At 44.5% G+C, this 18,834-nt stretch overlaps 1 protein-coding gene across 2 annotated transcripts in view; it reads left to right on the forward strand.

The window, feature by feature from the left end:
• SATB2 (SATB homeobox 2) overlaps positions 1-18,834 on the forward strand; it is a 134,129-nt gene that overhangs the window by 106,267 nt on the left and 9,028 nt on the right. For both annotated transcript variants that reach the window (XM_042784402.1, XM_042784403.1), the window contains one exon: positions 2,480-2,677. In XM_042784402.1, the coding sequence (XP_042640336.1) occupies positions 2,480-2,677 (198 nt within the window). The remainder of the gene's footprint in view (positions 1-2,479; positions 2,678-18,834) is intronic.

The raw sequence follows: 18,834 nt of genomic DNA on the forward strand, positions 1-18,834 counted from the left end.
GAGTGCTGATTATAACGGGACAGATAAATCAAAATGCAGCAGTCGCCTTCGGGCTAGCAGGTCCAGCTCCGGGAAGGGGAGGTGGCCCCGCTGAGCCGTCCTCAGGCTCGGCTGGAGCCGGGCACCGTGAAGCACCCCGCAGCCCCGGGGAGAGCCCCGGGAGCTTCCTCCCCCGGGCCTGTCCCGTGCGGGGCTCCCACTCCACCAGCTGCAGGGTTTTGTGTGTATTTTCTGTTAAACCATTGGCCTTCATGCTGCAGCATCCCTCGGGAGATGTTAAACATACCTGCTTGAAACATTTGAAAGAGTTCAGTTGGAGACTTATCAGATCGCTGTAAACCGGGAGAAATGGGAGCTTATTTTTTCTACAGATGGTTTATTTTCCATTTCAAAAATTATTTCCTTTGTATGGAGGAACCCCTGAGAAAACACTGTGGAGCTGGGAGATTTTCTTCCTGTCTTTTTTCTAAAATAGAGAAAGTTTGGGGGGATTTCTGAATGGAGGAAAGGGAGAGAAGAGAACTGAGGGCAAGGGATAAGACTAAATCACATTAAAATGCAAACATCACCTGGCTGAGAGATTACCCAAATACCAGTCAAAACACTTTGAAAATATAATACAGATTTTTTTTTTTTCCTAAGTAAATGATTAGATATCTTGTTTTCATCCTTGCCCCCCCCCACCCAACCCTCCTAGTTTATTGCAAGAAAAGATCAGGTCTGCACAAATGTGGCCTCTCACTTGTAAAAACAAGGCAGTGTTGTGTTACAGATTAGTTTATAAATCCCTGGTGGCTTCACAGTTCAGTGCCTACAGCTGCTGCAGATGGGCCTGGGTTTTTGTCTCTTCGCTGTGCTGCAGCCGGCAGTTGAAGGAGAAAATGGAATGATCAGGTTATTAACATGTAGGCCGTGAGGAAGAGGCTGCACAATGAGAACAGCTGGTGTTGCTGTCTTGGCTGATGCAGCGGAGATAATCAAATCTTGCCTTTTTTGGGGGGGGGTGAAGGCAGAAGACACAGTGGAGAGTAAGACAAACAACAGCTTATGATATTATATACGGGGTTTAGAGTGCATGGTAAAAGTTGTCAATGGCTTACAAGTTGTTACACAAAAAAAGCAATACCAAAAAAACCCCATGTGGGCTGGTAATGAACCTGGCTGTTCAGCTTGCTCTAGTTGCTGTTCGGAAAAATACGGTTTTGGCTACTTCTCATGCTGAACATTTTTAACATTGATCAAGCTATCTTTTAGGTATTGTAAGGTGCCTGTCAAAATGGTGTCAAAATGCTGAGTTGTAGCTTGAAAATGATGGGTTATAAAGCTACTAGGTAAAATATTTTGACAGGAGTCAGTAAGGCGCATTGACAGCATCCTCAGCATTATCTTCTCATATTCTGTCATTTGCAATGCGTCTCCTGCACGCAGGCACGGGAGGGGAGTTGCTGTCCCCAGCCCCACACGGGGCCAGGTGCTGGCAGGCAGGACAGGGCTGGCTGTGTCCCCCCCCGGGCAGATGCAGCAACAGCCACCATCCCTGGTTAACCTGCCGGGGACACCGGCTCCCCGCCACACACGGGGCTGTCCTCACCTTAACAGCTGTTGCCGCTGCGCTCTCCGGTTCCGTTTTAGAGTGGTCTCCTCTCCCTGAAGCGCTGGCGCTTCCCCCTCCGGGGGTCTGAGCTCTCAGCTCCTGTGGAGGGGTCCTACAGGATTCCACACAGTGGTGACTTTTTGAAGGCATTTCAAACTAACCTTACAATATAGCAGGAATAAAATCTACTGTTACCATGATCTGTGGTTGGGTTTAGCATTACCTCCACTTAGCGCCTTGATTTCTCTAGTAACTTCTGCATGACCCTGTTGGCAGAGGATTCCCTTTCTGTAAAGCTGCATCTTCTAAGTGGCCATCCAATTATTTAAAGATGTCAGATTTTAGTGGGGTTCAGAGCTGGGGGAGCCAATGCAACATAGTGACGCAGATCAGAGTTCTTTACTTGATAGTATCTTCTAAACATTTTCACTAGTGATTGAATTTCTGGTGCTGCAGCTGCAACCCCTAGCATGAGGGTTGTTAGCAAGTCTCAGGGGTTATGTCTCCTTTTCTCTTGCTTGGATGAAGAAATAAAGGGGCTCTGAAATTGAAGTGGAGATGCACCTTTATTTGAACTCTGGTTTTCTATAGGAAAAGTATTTGTATCCAAATATTTTAAACATAGTATAATTATGACAGGAAGCAAGATGCTATTCTTCCTGGTTCCTCTTAAGCACTGCTGGTTGTGTCTGTTTCTCCAACTTGGAGGATATATAATATGTCAAGGGTCTGTTGAGACCAAAGGGCAGCTGGGGGTAAGGGGTGTTCTGTGTGAGATGAGACCAGTGAAACTTGCAGCACAGAGCTTTAAGTCTAGCTGGCCTTCCACTCACATCTGGTTCCTCAGTGCTCAGTGAATTAACCCTGCTGACCCTACTGTTGCAGGGCTGGCTGTGTGAGCTGCTTCGCTGGAAAGAAAACCCAAGTCCGGAAAACCGCACCCTTTGGGAGAACCTCTGCACCATTCGCCGCTTCCTGAACCTTCCCCAGCACGAGAGGGATGTGATCTATGAGGAAGAGTCCAGACATCACCACAGTGAGCGTATGCAGCATGTTGTCCAGCTCACTCCTGAGCCCGTGCAGGTCAGAGCACTAGCTTCCTTCTCAGGGTGTCTGGGGGTGGGAGCAGCTACCAGAGAGAAGCAACTGGTTCCAGCTTCCTTCTGCTTTGCAGGTTGACACACGCCAGTTTTCATCTGTTTGTAGGGCCATGTGCAAGCCACAGCTCTCCAGGTCAGAGCTCACTGTGTGCTTGTTGCAGCATGTGTGTGAGTGTGTGCAGGTTTGTGTTGGTGGTTGAAGGGAAGGGATGTGACAGTCTATGCCACCAACAACAGCAAGGGCAGTAGTAGTGGTATTATGGAGCTCCCTTGGTGTCGGTAGATGTGTTGTGGGTGAAACATAATTTAGCTGTCTAAATCTGCCAACATTTAGAGGTGTACAGGTGCGTTCCCCAGCAACAGCAAGAATTACGCAGTTATTTAGGAAGCAGAACAGGAGTGGGGGATTGGCCACTAGCTCCTGCTCACGGAACCTGAGCACCCCTGATACCGATTCTCAAATGGTGGCCAGTGGGCAACTGCAGCCATCCTTTTGCTTTCGTTTGAAAGAGCCAGATAACACTTCAGGAAAAGTAGGAGGGTAGGAGAGGAAGTTTGTGCGTGCATGGGTAACACAGAGGTTTTGAAGAGTGTAACATGGAGAAGTGTTTTTTATGTATTCACTGAAACTTAAAACTACTTCAAAAATAACCACGATGAGTATTTTGCGAGGAACAGGCCACCATTTCACAGCCTCCTCAGGATTGTTTTTGCTTTTCTCTATAGCCTTTGTGAATTATATGAATTTTTGTTTTGTGCATCTTTGTTCTGTCCATGTCTCAGGTCTTAATAGAATGAGAAATAAATAGATACAAATATGCATAGGGAAAGTGAAGTGAAAATACTACAGGATTTTTCATCTTTGCAGTTCCAGCTTCAGTCAGGAGAGAGAATCAGCCTTATTTGTATTCCTAATAACTAGTGGTGCATGTCACAAACTCAGACATCTGCTGATGGTCAAGAGAGACTCAGGAGATGTTTTTTCAATCTAAAAAGCTGAGGTGATGCCTTCCACAGCAGACCATCCTTTTGGATTGCCACTGGCGCTCCGTGGCATTCACCTGATCCCATTGTGTGACCGCTCTCAGTCTCGTCCATACTGCGTTCCTCTCTGATAATCTCACAGTTCCACCTCCCACCTTTGCTCTCCCTGTTGTTGTTTGATGATGGCTTGCACTGCTTTGCTACTCTTGCTGTGAAACTTGGCATTCAGCCTCTATTCTTTGTTGCCGCTCTTGTTCTGCTGCTGCTAGCACTGCCGCCAACTATCTAGTCACCTTTTTCCAAAGGCGGGAGGTTTTTATGTCCTGTAGTCCTGCCCCTTCTGAAACACCGTGGTCTCACCCAGATTAATTATTGCCTAATTCAGTCTCCTTTGTCTCTTCTGCTACTGACTTCCTCCTTCCTTTCCATTTGGTCTTTGCCTAGAAAAAAAAATGCATTTCCTGGGGATCGGATTCTCAGAGCTATAAAGTAGGGGAAGTGCTCTAAGTAATTAATGTTGCAAGTTTTGTCTTCCATGTTCCCAAAAGTTTGTGGGGTCTTGGAAGCTAGGAGCTACAAAATGGTAAAGGGCTGAGCTAACATGTGGGAAGATGACTAGACCTGTGTAGATTTGAACATACTACCCCAGGTCTGGTGCCCACAGCAAGTAGGAATATCCTGTAAGGGACTGTCTGAAGAAAACAGTTTCCCAGAGCTCTTGTGGGTGACCTTGATGATTAGCCTACTTTCCAAAGCCTTCTGCACATCACTTTTCTGCATCATGCAGGTTGGCTCTTGTGAGTGACACGTTACACTGTGTTGGAATCCGATGCATTTGTATTTGTCAGCAAGTTACAAAGCCATGGATTAATTATTTATTACAGTCAGAATATGAAAAATGAAGAAAAATAAATGGAACCAGCTGGCAACTACATACAGCAAAACTCTGGAGACCCTGGTATACAGTTGATACAGTAGGCTTGTGTTTTGGGGGTGCTGCATTTTAAAGCTGTGTTTGCCCATCCAAAAACCCCAGTAGGTTTTTGAGTGGCACACTACCAGTGCAAGACACAAGAGGCTTGCTGTCCACCTGCTCCCTTCTGCCTAAAGATACTCTGCACCAAGCAGTTTTTGTGTAGTTTTCAGTCTCTGGGACTTGAATTGTTTCAGGCAGCAAGGTTTGGTTTCTGGCTTTGCTGCAAGGGTCACTATTAGGTAATTAGCCATGAAGAATCAATGACAGCAGCCAGAGACATAAAGCTGAGGTCCTCACACTTGCAGTCACCGGAGATTTTGTGACACTTTACATAAGGGTAGGGGTCTTGGGCCCCGCTCCTGGCCGAACTCCAGGCCAAGTAATTACATTCTGCCTATCTGAAATTCCCCCTGTAGTGTCAAGTGGGAAAGCAACTCTCATTTCTTTCTCAAAGCAGTGGCGGGTGCAGATTGTCTGCCATGGTGCCTGGCTGCATTTTAGCAGGGGGTGGAAACATCCAAGAGTCACCGACCTACTTTGCTTTGCAGGCTTTGCTAGTGAAAAGTGCACTGTGAGTCGAGCCCTTACCTGCAGCCTTGATGTCAAGATGACAGTCCTTTTGAAGAAGATCCAAGTAGCAGCGCTGTGAATAACTGCAGGTGCAGTACTGTAACACCGAAGCAGGCAGGAGGCTCTTACCTCTGCTCTCTCTCTCTGTCCACCCCATCTTTCTCTCTGCTCCGATGGATTTGACGTGTGTATGGTAACTTGTGCCTGATGCTTGAGGCTCCTGCTCCTCCAGCTGTGAGACTGAGAGAGCCTGAAAACAGGCAGCGCCATCCTGCTGCCAGAGCTCCCTGCCACCACGATCGAGTCCTCTGTGGGCTGGGGACACCCCTCTGTCAGACTGAGGGACTTAGAAGAAAATCCTGGCTATCAGTCATCACAAGGGGTATGATCAGGCAAAAGAGAATAGATATATCAATTTCAGCCTTTTCCCTGGTATGGCTTCTTGGAAATGGTAAAGATGTCATCGTGACAGGTTTTGTGTAGTTCACTTGCTGATTACAGGGGTGGGTACGCCTTCGGTGAGAGAGTCACCCCAAGGCTGGGTATGGTTTCTGTCCTCTAATGGCAAGGTGTGCATGGTGGGGCAGTTCTTGTAGTGCTGTAGAAAATCAGCTGGACACAACTTGGCTCTTGATGTTTAAGGGATCGTTTCTTTTGTGGCAGGTTCTTGCCCTCTATTCGGTATTACTAGCCTGTACCTCACTGTTTAGCTTTAGGTTCAGGGCTTTAAAAAGAAACATTTTCATTTTTTCTCTCTTCCATTAGATTTTTCCTGTCAGCCATATATTAATCCATTTAATCAAATATTCTCCTGTTTCTGAGATGAAAAATGTCTATAGTGGAAGCCCAGTGCACAAGAAATTCCTCTCTGCACACTTGATTTATTTGTTATTGTGCTGAGGAGTCATAAAATGTGAGCCCTGTGGAGCTCTGTGACATGGCTGTGTTCTCTGGCAGCATCGGGTGTGACCATATGGACGTGCCGGAGTGTGGATTTTCCTTCGCATGCTGGTTGCAGAACGTCCATGCTACACCTACATGTTGCTGTGCATGCAGGCTGAGCTCGCCACAGCCACTCGCTTGGTTTTTAAGGCAGTTCAGGTGTGCGCTAAGCGGCTCTTTCTCCCATTCTATGCAATGTGGTGTAATCACAAAGTGCTGCTGTAGGGCTAAGGAACAGACCTGTGCGGTTGTTGCTAGCAGGGTACCAGAAGGAAAGCACCTCTGATTTACAGACTGCCTGAGCCACAGGTTCCTGGAGGGTGGGAGGTTATGCTGGAAAGCATTGCTGTATTTTTGCCCCGTTCTCATCCTCTTGCACCACCATCAGATGTGGGATCCTGGCTGGACCTTTGATCTGGCCTGGCCTGGCTCTTCGGTAGATCTGTTGGGCAGACTGTATGCAAAGCAGTCACTTTACAGCAAGTAGTCCTCATGCTTCTGTGTTTAGCTTCCTGCTCCGCAGAGTTGAGGGTACTCCGTCTTACTCTCCATCCCTTTCGTTCCCGGGCTGTTCGCTGGCATTGGAGTGTTAATGTGGAGAAGTGCCTGCGGCCGCTTCCCAGTGCCAACCAGGGATTTGATGTTTGTTACAGACATGCTGGGACACAGTAAATCTAATTTCTCTCCCTTCTCCCACTATTCGTCTGCTGTGTCCAAGGTGACCACTCCAGAGAATAACCATCTTGCCTGGCACTTTAATATAGTGCTAATTCATTGTTAATTGCTGGGGCAGAGAAACCTGAGTCAGTTGGGAAAACGATGAATCAAGCTGTTGTCTCTAGAGTGTTGGGGTGAACAAGCTGGTTCTCTGGAGTAATGAGCCACCACTGCAGCCAAGTACCTGCTATTCAGAGAGCAGGGAAACCTTGCCTTTCATTTTCTGCATAAGCTGACAGATAGATCTGCTGAAGCTGGTAGGTACATATTGATTTAAGAGCAGTCAGATGTTGACTTTAAAGAAACAGGAATGGTTTTCACATGCTTTCTGATACACTGTTACTTTTGTCACTTTTTTAAAATGACATCCCTCTGCCTTCTTTTTCTCAGAAGCTTTGATTTAGACAAATCTGGCAATTTATAATAGTTCAGATCATAAATCATGGAGGAACATTAGTAAATAAAAGAAGGCATAGCAGAAAGCTGTAGGAAAGCTCTTTTGTATTGTGTGTTCACTGCAAACATTGTGGTCTCTCTTTAAATATGCGGAAAATAACATGCCACAGAAGTAAATGAAATACTAATTTTGTCATTTTGTGAGGGATGGAAGGGAACAAATATTTTACAAATGACAATGAAATACAAAACAGCAGAACATGGAGCCCTCGTAAAAATGGGTCAAGGCAAGTGGCAATGGCAATCCCATGAAACTAATTTCATATTCTCTTTCTAGAAGTAGTAAATAGGGAATGAACACCACAGTAGTGCTTCCTAATGAAATATCTGATTCTAAACAATGTCTTAGAGTTCATGGGTCACACAATGAATAGCATGCAGATGGAAAAAACAGCAAGACTTAAAATTTCTTTTCTTAAAAAATAATATTAATTAATAATACTTAGGCAATCACAGATGATGAGTGAAGCAAAACTGTGTTATTCCATAGGGGAACATGGTGTGCTTAATGATCTATAGGATGATGTGCACAGTGAGTTTTTGCCATGTTTCTATGAGTTACAGCAGGAGATTTCACAGACTGGAAGTCAGGACTGACTTGTCTGGGAGACTTGGACAAAAACTACTCTCCCAAGCCATGCTAGCTCTCAGACTTTGGTGCTTAGTGTTTTATCTAGACAACTTTTTTTGTGGGGGTGGTGTGCCCTGTGATTCATTCTTAATGGCTGCACCCTGATAGTTTTGCTTTGCGATCATTGATCTGCACCCAAAAGAGACCATAGATGAATACCCACTGTTTTTTGATTCCCCCAGCTTCTTATTCCATGACTGGATGTGATGTCTGCTCAGACAGGGGTGGTCAAGACTGGTGAGAGAACTTGTACTCAGCAAGCCCAGATGGACTTTTAGTGATACTTGTATCACAGGTTTATTCATTCCACTCAAAAAGCTCAGAGGTCTGTTTTGGGTGGGTTGCAGCTGGAGTATTTATTTTGTCTTTGACTTAGAACTACAGGGGGAAATGCATGTCAGAATGAGATCTGTGAATTTTGTGAGTGGAGACTATCTGTTTTCCTCAGTTGTTACATTTTTTGGAGTTCCATTCTCTCTCTTACAAAAAATAGACAATAACAGTCAATTTCACTGTCTCCTTTTGATCTGAACCATTCAAAAACCACTGAAAAAAATCTCCAACTATGTAACTTCTGTTTCTGTGCAGTATTAAAGCTGAAGGCAATATATATTATAAATGCCCCTTACTCTGCATTTATCATGTGTATGCCTGCTTTTGGGTGGGGCTAAGGGACTCTGTTTCTTTGAGGATAGCAGTACATACAAAACTCTCAGAAGACTTCCACTTCTGAATTGCTTTCTCATACTGCTCCAGGAGCCGTGCCCTGCAGCCAGACACGCTGCATTTTGGAACAAAAGTGGCTGTGGCCGTGCACTCTGGTTTTCCATCCTTTTGGTGCACACCATTTTCCTGACGGGCCACTGTATCTCAGGAGCCTTGCATGAGGTTTGGCAAAGGCAACAGGAGCACATATCAAACAATAAGCCCCTTACATTCGACTCTGAGGTGTCCGATAGAGCTTCTTGTGATTGATAGTTATCACAATTGCAGTGGAAAGCCGCTGAGCTTTGACTGCTATAGCCAAACCTGCCTACTGTGCCTTCTCAGCTGTTTCTGTTTAGCGTGGATATCTAATGTGGCTGAAAAGTTCTGCTGATTTTTATTAACTTTAAGCCTGCAATTCCCCTTGAAATGATAGTGGGGAGTGTACTTGCAATTAAAGCAAAACTGCTTCTGTTCTGAAATTAGTTTAGGGGTAGTACTATTCCATTTAACCCTAGAAATGGGAGATCAAGTAGAGTGGATAGTTTGGGTTTTTTATGAGGTGGCAAGTTTAATCTTGTCAAAGTAGTACATCCTTCCCATATTTGTTCAGACTCCTGGAACCATGAGGCCACTTCAGTGCCACCTGCTCCCGGACAGATTTCATTTGGTCCAGGATAAACCGAGGACAGAGCAGGAATGAGGTGAGGCTCTGAAGAGAGGGAGCCCCGAGAGCACAGCTGGTGTTTTTCTTCACCAGCTTCTTGCAGTGAAGATGACTGCAAGGGTGCTGACACTGCGGCAGAGCTAAAGGCAGTCCCTGGGGCCGAGGACACGTGTGCCATTAGGGTTAGGGTTAGGGTTAGGGTCAGGATGTGCAAAGGCAGTTCTGCCCAGGAGGCTTGTGTGAGGCTGCCCCAAGGCAGCTCTGCTCCGGCTGCCCGGGCTCCCATGGGGGGATGCTCCAGGCAGAAACTTTGCTTAAAACCTGAATGTGCAGATTTAGCACTGCAGAGACTTGGCAGTAATCAGCAGGGTGGTGGTTTGTGTTGATGTTGCTCCGACATGTCGTCTGTTTAGCAAATGACATCACTGTAGCTCTGACCCCTGTCGTCTCACCCTTTTGCCTTTCACACACAATTTGACTGGATTTAGTCCTCGTTTTGTCCAGTCCTGGCCCTCTCGTAAATGCTAAGCTGCCAGCGTTGTCAGGAGTCGTAGTAGGTTGAGGATAAGCAAACATGTAGAGCAAGATTACTAAATAAACTCTTTAAATTCACATAACCTTTGAAGCTTGCCGGCTGGCAGCAGGCAAATCTTGAAGGTTGAAAAGCCACTAGATGAGCCTCTGTTCCATTTCCGTTTGGAAATTTTTGCAGTTAAAAATATTGCTCTTTTTAATTTCATTTTAATGCTCCCTAAATACTTCCTGTCCCTCGCACTTGTACATAAATGATAGTATCAGGCTTTAGAGATGTGTAAATGTGTATAGGCTACTGGCTGTATGCAACTTTTTATTCTCGGGCTCCTTACAAAAATCTTAGGCTAAAGTTAGAGCCCTGGATGATTGCAGCTGGCCTTTCTGTGCAGATAGGCTAAAAATTACAGGGGGAGGGAAACAGCACTGTATTGTGCTATCAGAGCACATTGCACTGCTTGTCCCCCGAAGATCTCGGAGAGTGAGCACGCCGCTCTTCTTCCTGTGTTGCACAGCAGCCCCCAAGGAAATCATGCAGCTTCTGGACCCTGCTGGGAGTTAGGCTATGGTGGAGCAGGACATAGATGCTCGGTTTCCTTGCCAGTCTTTTCAAAAGTACATTGGTACGGACTTTTTATTTTTTGATTGGTTGGTTTTTTTCTCCTGAATTGTTGAAAATACCCAGAGACTGTAATAGGTGCAGGGATATGGATTTTTTCAGGGTTAGTAAGCTGTGTACATTGTTCAGTGTTTGTATGGACTTTTACAGGAATTGCAGATTGAAACGGGAGATGTTTTTGTGTGTATGCACTATTCTCACACATCAAGTATCCAGAAGTACAGTAGCACATATTTTTTCTCACAGTCATCTATGCTTACAGTGTTTCAAAGAATATTCCAAAATATCTTGGCACAGACAAAGCGAAGCTGTTTGCAAGATCCCTAGCTGTGGAACAACAAAGGCTACATTCTCAACACAGATCACACATGACTTTTATTAAAGACTTAAGCAAAAATCAGATAATGTATTTAGAAAATTGAACTTCACCATTTACGATGCTACTCACATTGTGAAAGGAAGTAGGTGTCCCCTTGTGCCTCCTTTCCAATATCTTTTCCCCTGGTTCTACTCACTTCTTCATGTTTCAAGTTAGAAGGTAAAAGTCTTAAGTACAAATAAATACATTTTAAAACCAGTAATTTGAAACTCACTCACATCATGGTGCCTAACTTAAAAGGGACTTGGTGCTCAGAAGCACATATAAGGTGCCTCTGGAGCGTTCAGAAGTTTTAAACATCTAAAATCATTATTAACCTCTTACCATTACAGATGGCAAAAAGGATGTGGTAAAACACAGAACGTATCTTGGATATTACAGATCCAGCCATCTCATTAACTTTGTGTCAAAAAACATTCCTTAGTTTCCAGTTTGGACTAAATTTAGTTTTATGGTATTTGTACCATCATAGTACAAAGTAACATTGACACCCTGGAATTTTCTAGTTGCTTTTTCTCAAATTTATGGTTTGGTTCCCTACATTATGCTCTTATTAGGCCATGCCCATTTGATGTGCTACACTTGAATCCAAGGCACATGGGCAGGGAGGATTGTGAAGAGCACCCTTCCTTCCTGCCCCACGTCCCATCACATGGATGTTGAGGAAGACGAACACATTCTGCGTAAAGGCTTAATGCAGATCCATTGCTGTCAGGGGCTTTTCTGAGAGTTGTGTGGCTAAGTCTCCTGGTTAGGTCCGGAAAATCTTGGCCTTCTCAATGTTGCTTGCATTTCTTTTTACTTCTTGGGATTTTGTTAATTTTTAGATTTGAAACATGCAGAGTATCACAGAAGTCCCTTGTGCTACCGCAGGATACAGTGAGGAGTTGTATCCTGCCCACGAGGAGTAAGAGCTGGCTCCTCTGCCCGTGCTGTGTTGAGGGAAGCTGCGGTAGCAACTGTGAATCCATCCAGTTGTAGCAGAAAGAAAGAGACACACTAAAACTCCAGGACGCAGCTAGCCCTATAAAAAGATCTGTCTGGACAGCACTTCACTAGTTAAGTGCTAAGTTATTATTATTATTATTTATTATTTATTTCCTCTCCTATTTTTCCTCTTACTGAACAAGCAGGAAATGTCTTTGTTCTTTCATTTTAGAAGTGAAATAAACATATTCCCTGCAGCATTTAAAATTTTAATAATCCATAATAAATAAAATCAGATCTAATAACGTAACTGCTTTCAATTGGCAACGCGATCTCCTAGATGCATTGCAATGGCAGAAACATAAATAGTTGCAGCCTCTGAAAGCCTACTTCCTATTTGCTAAATATACTTGGCTTGCTTTAAATTCCTTTGTGTGCAGTCATTAATACAATCCTCTTTGACAGCATTTAATTAAAGTGCTTTTCTCTATTAAATTCATTAAAACTTTTTTTTTTTTATACAACTGTTTCCCAGACACTGAATGTTAAGGACCTGTAGGCCTCTCTTTAAATAACTTCTCTCTCCTTGTTGTAAATTGTTAATTAAATTTAACTTAGACTGTTTAAAGATGGCTTGGAAAAGAAAGCCAGATTTCAGGATATGGTCTCAATCATGTCTGATTTTTTTTAACACAATTTTTTCCATGTAGTTATAGACTGCGTGTTATATTGTTTATGAATGTTGCTGTACTTTCAGCTGGAACCAAGCAAAGAAATACCCTAAAAAGCTCATTTCCATCTCACTTCAAAAATTTCCGTCTTTTTAGTGCAGTTTCTTAGCCTAAGAGTATTTGCATGGGGGAGTAAGGAGGGAGGAGCTGTTTAGTATTAATAGATTATTGACAGTTTAATGTCTTGGCACCTAGACAGCCCATAAGGTATAATAAACAGGAAGCTGTCTGATGTGAGCGCAGTCAATAGCGTATTCAATCAGAACCTTTCAGTTAATTGCTGGTTGACCTCAGAGATTTCCTTTAAGTGAAACTGTCCTTCGCTCAGATCTCATCTGGGTTTCAGGGTTTAATTTGAGAATGCCCTTTCCATATGGTAGATTGTGCATACGTTCCTGGCCAGATTTTTTCTTTGCTCCCACGGACAGCGTTGCAGGAACGGGTGTCTGCCCAGAGCTCTGCAAAACACGTGGCCGTGGGCTGTGTGTCTGTCACTGCTCCGAGGGCTGCGAGCGTAGCGGGGGACACGCCGTGGAGCTGGCCTGCTGGCGGGCACCAGCACCACAGGTAAAGCAGGCAGGGTTGTAAACTGATGGCAGGGATGTTTTCAAAGCAGCTGAGCTGTTTTCCAGAGCGTTTTGGACAGAGTTAGGCACGGCTTTGGTGTCTGGGCAGCACCGCGGCATTAACAAGGCCTGACCCAGCTCTGCAGACGAGATGTGCCGCAGCCCAACGCTGCATTCATCCCACCCAGCACAGATTCCCCTGCTCGTCTGCAGGAGTGCAAACTGAGGCTCATTTGTATTTAGTTTCCCTAATTTCTGTACTTAGCCATTCTAATTTTTTTGGACTGTGTATCTTGATGAGATCTAGATAAGCTACAAAGGCAAGCAGGCAGGAAACCACACGGGCAGTCCCTGACCCTGACTAACTGGAAACCATCTGCTTATTTGGGGAGGGAACCTCCATGGATATCTCTTCGAGCAAGTCTGCCGTGTTTGGGTTTTTCTTCCTTTCCCTCCAACTGTTGACTTTGAATGTGTGTGATTTCCTTAAGCGAGATCAGGGAGGCTCAGCTGTGGCAGCCCTCATTTGCAGCAAACCGGCCTGGATTTCCCAATGGCAGTGAGTACTGCCCTGTGAAGGAAATGTTTCTGTACTAGAGTGAGTTTAATTTACATTTCATTCAGTCAGGAGACATTTTTTTGTCTCTAGATCTTGCAGTGATTGTGTCTTTTACCCACTTATCATGCATTCAGACTGTGGTTTGCTGAAAAGAGTATTATTACTTTTAATCTCTAATTTTTCCCTGGTTTTGATTCATTTCTGTGGTTGTCTTTGTCCCTCTGTGTCAAACAAACTGCTTATGCCTTTTTAATGGCCTGATTAGCACCGGGGAAGCATTGCTGACTTGCAGTAATGTTATTCATGGTGTTCCCTTGCTTAGATGAGATCAGGAGTAAGAATGCTGTGTTGCTCTGTTTGGGATCCATTAAAGTCTAGTCTGCAGCTCTGACTGAAGCAGGTTGTAAATTTTTGGGGTTGGTGCATGTTGGAAAGGTGAGGGGGAATAGTTTGGAGATGATGCCTCCTTCCCAGATAGATTCAAGGGTAAGACAGGCTTGGAGTTGTTCTTTCTGGAGAGAATGGAACAAAACCATGGCCAGATGGAAGAGAACTAAGGAATAAATTCCAAGATGCGTGTGAGCTCCCGGGGGTATCCGCTGCAACACGCACGCTTCGCTCCCAGGTGTCTTTGGCCAGAATATATTCGAAAGTATTTTCCGGTTTTATCAGACTTACTGGCCAAGCTGATAATCAGTATTACATAGACCAAAGGACTCCCACATGCAATAAAAATCGTAAGTTTTATTGGATTTTGAGATAGGAAAGATTCACATCCAGCTCCTTTTATAAACTGTATTATGTTTCATTCTTTCAGAGCTCCCATCAGTACAGCCCTTTGTAAATACGATGGTGAGGGAGATAGGTGGGTAGATAGATGGCTATGAGCTTCTGTTCCTTGGGTGGTACAGCCTAGAGCTGTAAAAGTTCATGAGCTGAGTTTAAGGGATTGCTGACGTTTCTGAAATACTGAAAGAAAAAAATATATTAGTGCTTTTAAAAGTATTATTTTCAGTTAAAAAAAAAAAAACAAAAAAAACGGTTTGCAGCAGTTTAGAGCAACATAATGCTTTAAAGGAAAATAGGAAGGATTTGGAGAGCAAAAGTTGTTCTGAATAAAAGCAACCAGAATATGCTGTTTCATGAAAAATGCCTAAACAACTGCCTGAACTTTGTCAGAATATCCAACCCCCCACTGCCCCAGGCGAACAGCTTGACAAAGTAGACTTTATTTAGGCAAAACTTTGATGTCACTCAGTCGACATTTTTGACTGAAAGAAAGACTTTTGACTAAAAAATGCCACACAATTCTAATCTTAATGAAGCAAAGAATGGTGTTTTGCATTTCTAGCAAAAGCCTGGGGCCCTGTGCACATAGATCTACACTAGCTGCAGGCTTGTGTTAAGTGTGATTATGTGTTGGTAGCCAGTGGGCTGAGCCGTCCACAGAGCTCCCTGCAGCAGGCAGCTGCAAAGCCAGGGATGGGGATGGATCCCAGGGCCTAAGAGTGTCATCCTCTGCTTCGTCCTAATACCGTCTCACTGGCCATATATTAAACCATTTTATTAAAAATGAACAAAACACCTTTTCCCCCCCCCAACTGCATATTTTCTAGTATTGTGAATATAAACTGCAGGTGCTGTTTACTTTCTGTAAAGCCTTTTTCCTCCAGCACCCAGAATCTGTAAAATAGGTACAGGTCAGAGTGGTGAGACGTGGAAAGTAGTAACACCAGCACAGGTTCTTCAGTTTTCCAGACATGCCCACCTTTTCCAGAGTGTAATCAGGACGACAAAGGATTTCAGATCTAATTCTCTGAGGCCTCCTGTCCTCAGTGCCCTAATCTGTTCTGGAGACTGTACTTTGGTCATTTGATTTTTATTTACCCATTTTCAAGCTAAGGGTATAATAAAGCACATTATGCCAGTTGTGTGTGTGGTAATGCTGGATATTTTGCTTTTTACCATGGTAGTTGATTATAATGCACTTTTTAAGACTTGCTTTCTAAAAAAAGGATTATTTATACTTTTATGTGTTTGATTCACACAGTATAGTTTGCTCAAGTCCTGTTATTAAGTGCATTGGTGGTTACGTCTAGAAAGCAAAAAACATGCTGAGTAGTGTTTTATCAGCACAAATCTACTATTTTCACTAACCATAACAGTCAGGTTCTCCTGACTTCTAACTGCCCCCATTGTAAAAATCAGCAGTACAGTTGGGTATTCCTGGAACCCCAAATAGCCATCTGTAAGGACCTAAAACAGTTTGATGGGACAAATAATTACCCTACTACCCCCCGCCCAGAATCCAGTGTCTAATCCAAACATATCCTTCCTGAAATAATGCAGGGCCTGCTCCTGATCTGAGTAACTGGAAAACAACATGATTATAGTGGCGCCATTTGTGCCACCATAGTTAGGGGTTTAGAGCTTGACCTTAAGCATGGCTCTAGGTTGGGTCTTGTCAGGGAATATCTTGCTCATACTGCCCACAAATACTCCTCTGATTTTCAAAAGAAAAGGAGAACATGTGTAGTGTTAATTAAACAAGAAAATGTAGAGGATACCAGAAGTATTTTGTCTGCAGAAAAGAAAATCAAAAAGCCTTTTGTTGCTTCGTTAGATCCTGTGGCATTCTGCCAGCTCCTCGTTAGGTTTAGCAGGGTTGGGAAGGGAAAACTCAGAATCAACCCAAAGTTTCTGACAGACCCTCCCTCCAGCCACAACCAAGCTCAGGCTCTATTTGGAAACTTCCAAGCAGGGCTCAGCACGCCATAGCACCCCAGAGAGTCTTTCTAGGACTGCAAGAGAAAGCATGGAAGAGGCCCACGCCGCTCACGGTTGTGTTTTGAAGAAGGTGTGTGTTAACTGGAAGGTCTTGCGGCCCTCGATGCGCACACAGATGCTGAAAGTCCCACTCAAGTGGGACTCCAGTTAGCATCCCCGTGCAGAAGGGCAGCGCCAACCTTTACAGGGCTGTTGCTTTTTCCCTTGCGCGGGGAGGCGGCCGTGCTCCCGCAGGTTACAGGCAGGAGAGGCTTGCGTGGCTTCTTGGAGGCCAGCAGAGTCCTGCCTGCCTGCCTGCTGGGGGATGCAGCGAGCCAGCCCCGTGCCAGCTGTGCTGGCCATGCCCCATCCCCAGACAATGGAGCCATCCATCACCGATGCCTTCAGGAGAGAGTCTGCAGCGGCGTTGTGCAACGCTTCCTGGCCGCATCGGCCTCTGTCACCAGCACCCCGGTTTGTGCCAGCAGAAGCCGGAATGAGTCTGGCCCGTTGCGTATTTACACAGTAGGTACGTGCCGGCTCCACCTGCGGGCTGAATGGTGGCTGTTGACAACCCTCCCGGGCTGCAGCTAGGTATTTGAGAACGGGATATCCACTGCTGGCCACAGTCACGACGCCATAAACCTAAGAATCTGGCTTAAACCAGCCCAAGATGGGAAATTCAGAGCTAATCCACTAGCGTTCATCAGCATGAGCTCATTTATGCTACCCCATAAAATCAGCCAGTTCTCAGGCACTTGCACAGCAATGAAAGTTGTGCCTGTGCTTTTGTGGGAAGAGTTGAGTTAGCGTTCAAGGCAGAACAGTTACCCCAGGAAACACCGGGACACTGCTCTGCATTGTCAGAGTTTTGTGATTTATTTTTTTAACATTATACAGACAAAATAGTGGCTATTGTGTAGGCACGTGCTGTCTATTAACAGAGATCAGGAAAGGGAAATAAACCACGCATTACTGAAGAATAAGATCATGATTGTGGTCAAGTGATGGCAGGATTTTTTTTTCTCTTTGTCAAGCTGATTTGTAAACATTCTTCAAACAACTGTGCAGACAGCAGTGCCACGGCTTCTTGAAAGGAAAGCAAAGACGAGGAAAGAGTCCTCCACACAGATGTTTTCCAGCAACCTTAGACCTGTCCAAAAGCGATCCGGTCATCTCCAGTTGTCACTAGGAGCTACGCTGCACATGTAGCCTCTTAGCAGTGCTGTGTAATCAGGCTGTAATTTATATTTTATCTCCAGTGATGATAGCTCTTAAAAATGTTTTGTGGTGGATTTGCTCTTTGATGCATGCTAAGCTCCTGTTAGCATTAATGGGAGCAGTGTGTGCTGGGGGGGGTGGATGGACACGACACCTTCCCTCTGCCTTCAAGTCAAGATTAATTGTGTTTTGCTAATGCTTACGCTCATCACTTTGTGTGGGATGGCAAAAGCAATGCACAAGTGAAAGTTTTGCTATTTTTTGATTATTTTTTTTTTTCTTCCTGGTGTCTTTTTTGTTACCTTTTTGACCATTTTTGACAGATTGGTCCTGGAGCAGAATTGAAGGATAGGGCCACTATTTCAGAGACTGGGTGTTCGTTCAGTGTTTTGCCATGTTTTCAGATCACTGCCTATTTCCTGCCCTTAAGCAAGGCGACGGCTGCAAAGCAAAGGGAAGCATGTGGCGAGTGTGCTCCAAAGATGTTGAAATGAATCACTTCAACCAGCTCACATTCCAGCCTGGAAACCAAACTTGCCTTTGACTTTGGGTTCCCTGTGGAACTCATTTCTCTCCTCACAGTTCTCTCCGACTCCCCTTTTGCGTGGCTCAGAGAGTGACTCGTACCTCAGAGCTGGAAGGTTTAGGACACCAGGTTTGTCTGATGCAATATTCTGGCTCCAGTGGTGGTCAGTAGCAGATGAAGGTTGATAGGAAAGCCCTGAATATTTGGGGGGAATTTTTTATGGTGTGACTGCTTTGTCTTTGCAGCTGAATGGGACCCAGGGCTGCTGGGTTACAAGTTGTTGTAGCCACTAGCTCTGGTTGGCTGATTTGGTCTGGCTCGCATGAGACAGGGTGCATCATATCACAAACATGTATTAAAATTATCTCTAATAGTGGTGTTTACTCTTGTGAAGCAATTACTAAGCTGCATTGGAAAATGCACAGGATGTGTGGCTAGTGTTTCAGGTACAAAATTAAAAGAAGCTCAGGCTGAAGTTAGATGAAAGTGAACATATTTATCCATGTCAGACTTCCTACCATTTTGCACGCTCATATTGATTTCTTTTGACACGGTCTTCTTTTATTGAATACCATATATTTCTTTAAATCCCTTACCGATAACAGTACCTGCTAAGGGCAATTGTAAAAGGAAACTGAAGTATATTAAACCTGCCTGGAGTCAAAAT

The sequence above is a fragment of the Tyto alba genome, unplaced genomic scaffold (assembly GCF_018691265.1).
Source record: "Tyto alba isolate M040663 unplaced genomic scaffold, T.alba_DEE_v4.0 Super-Scaffold_7, whole genome shotgun sequence".
In the NCBI taxonomy this organism is placed as follows: domain Eukaryota; kingdom Metazoa; phylum Chordata; class Aves; order Strigiformes; family Tytonidae; genus Tyto; species Tyto alba.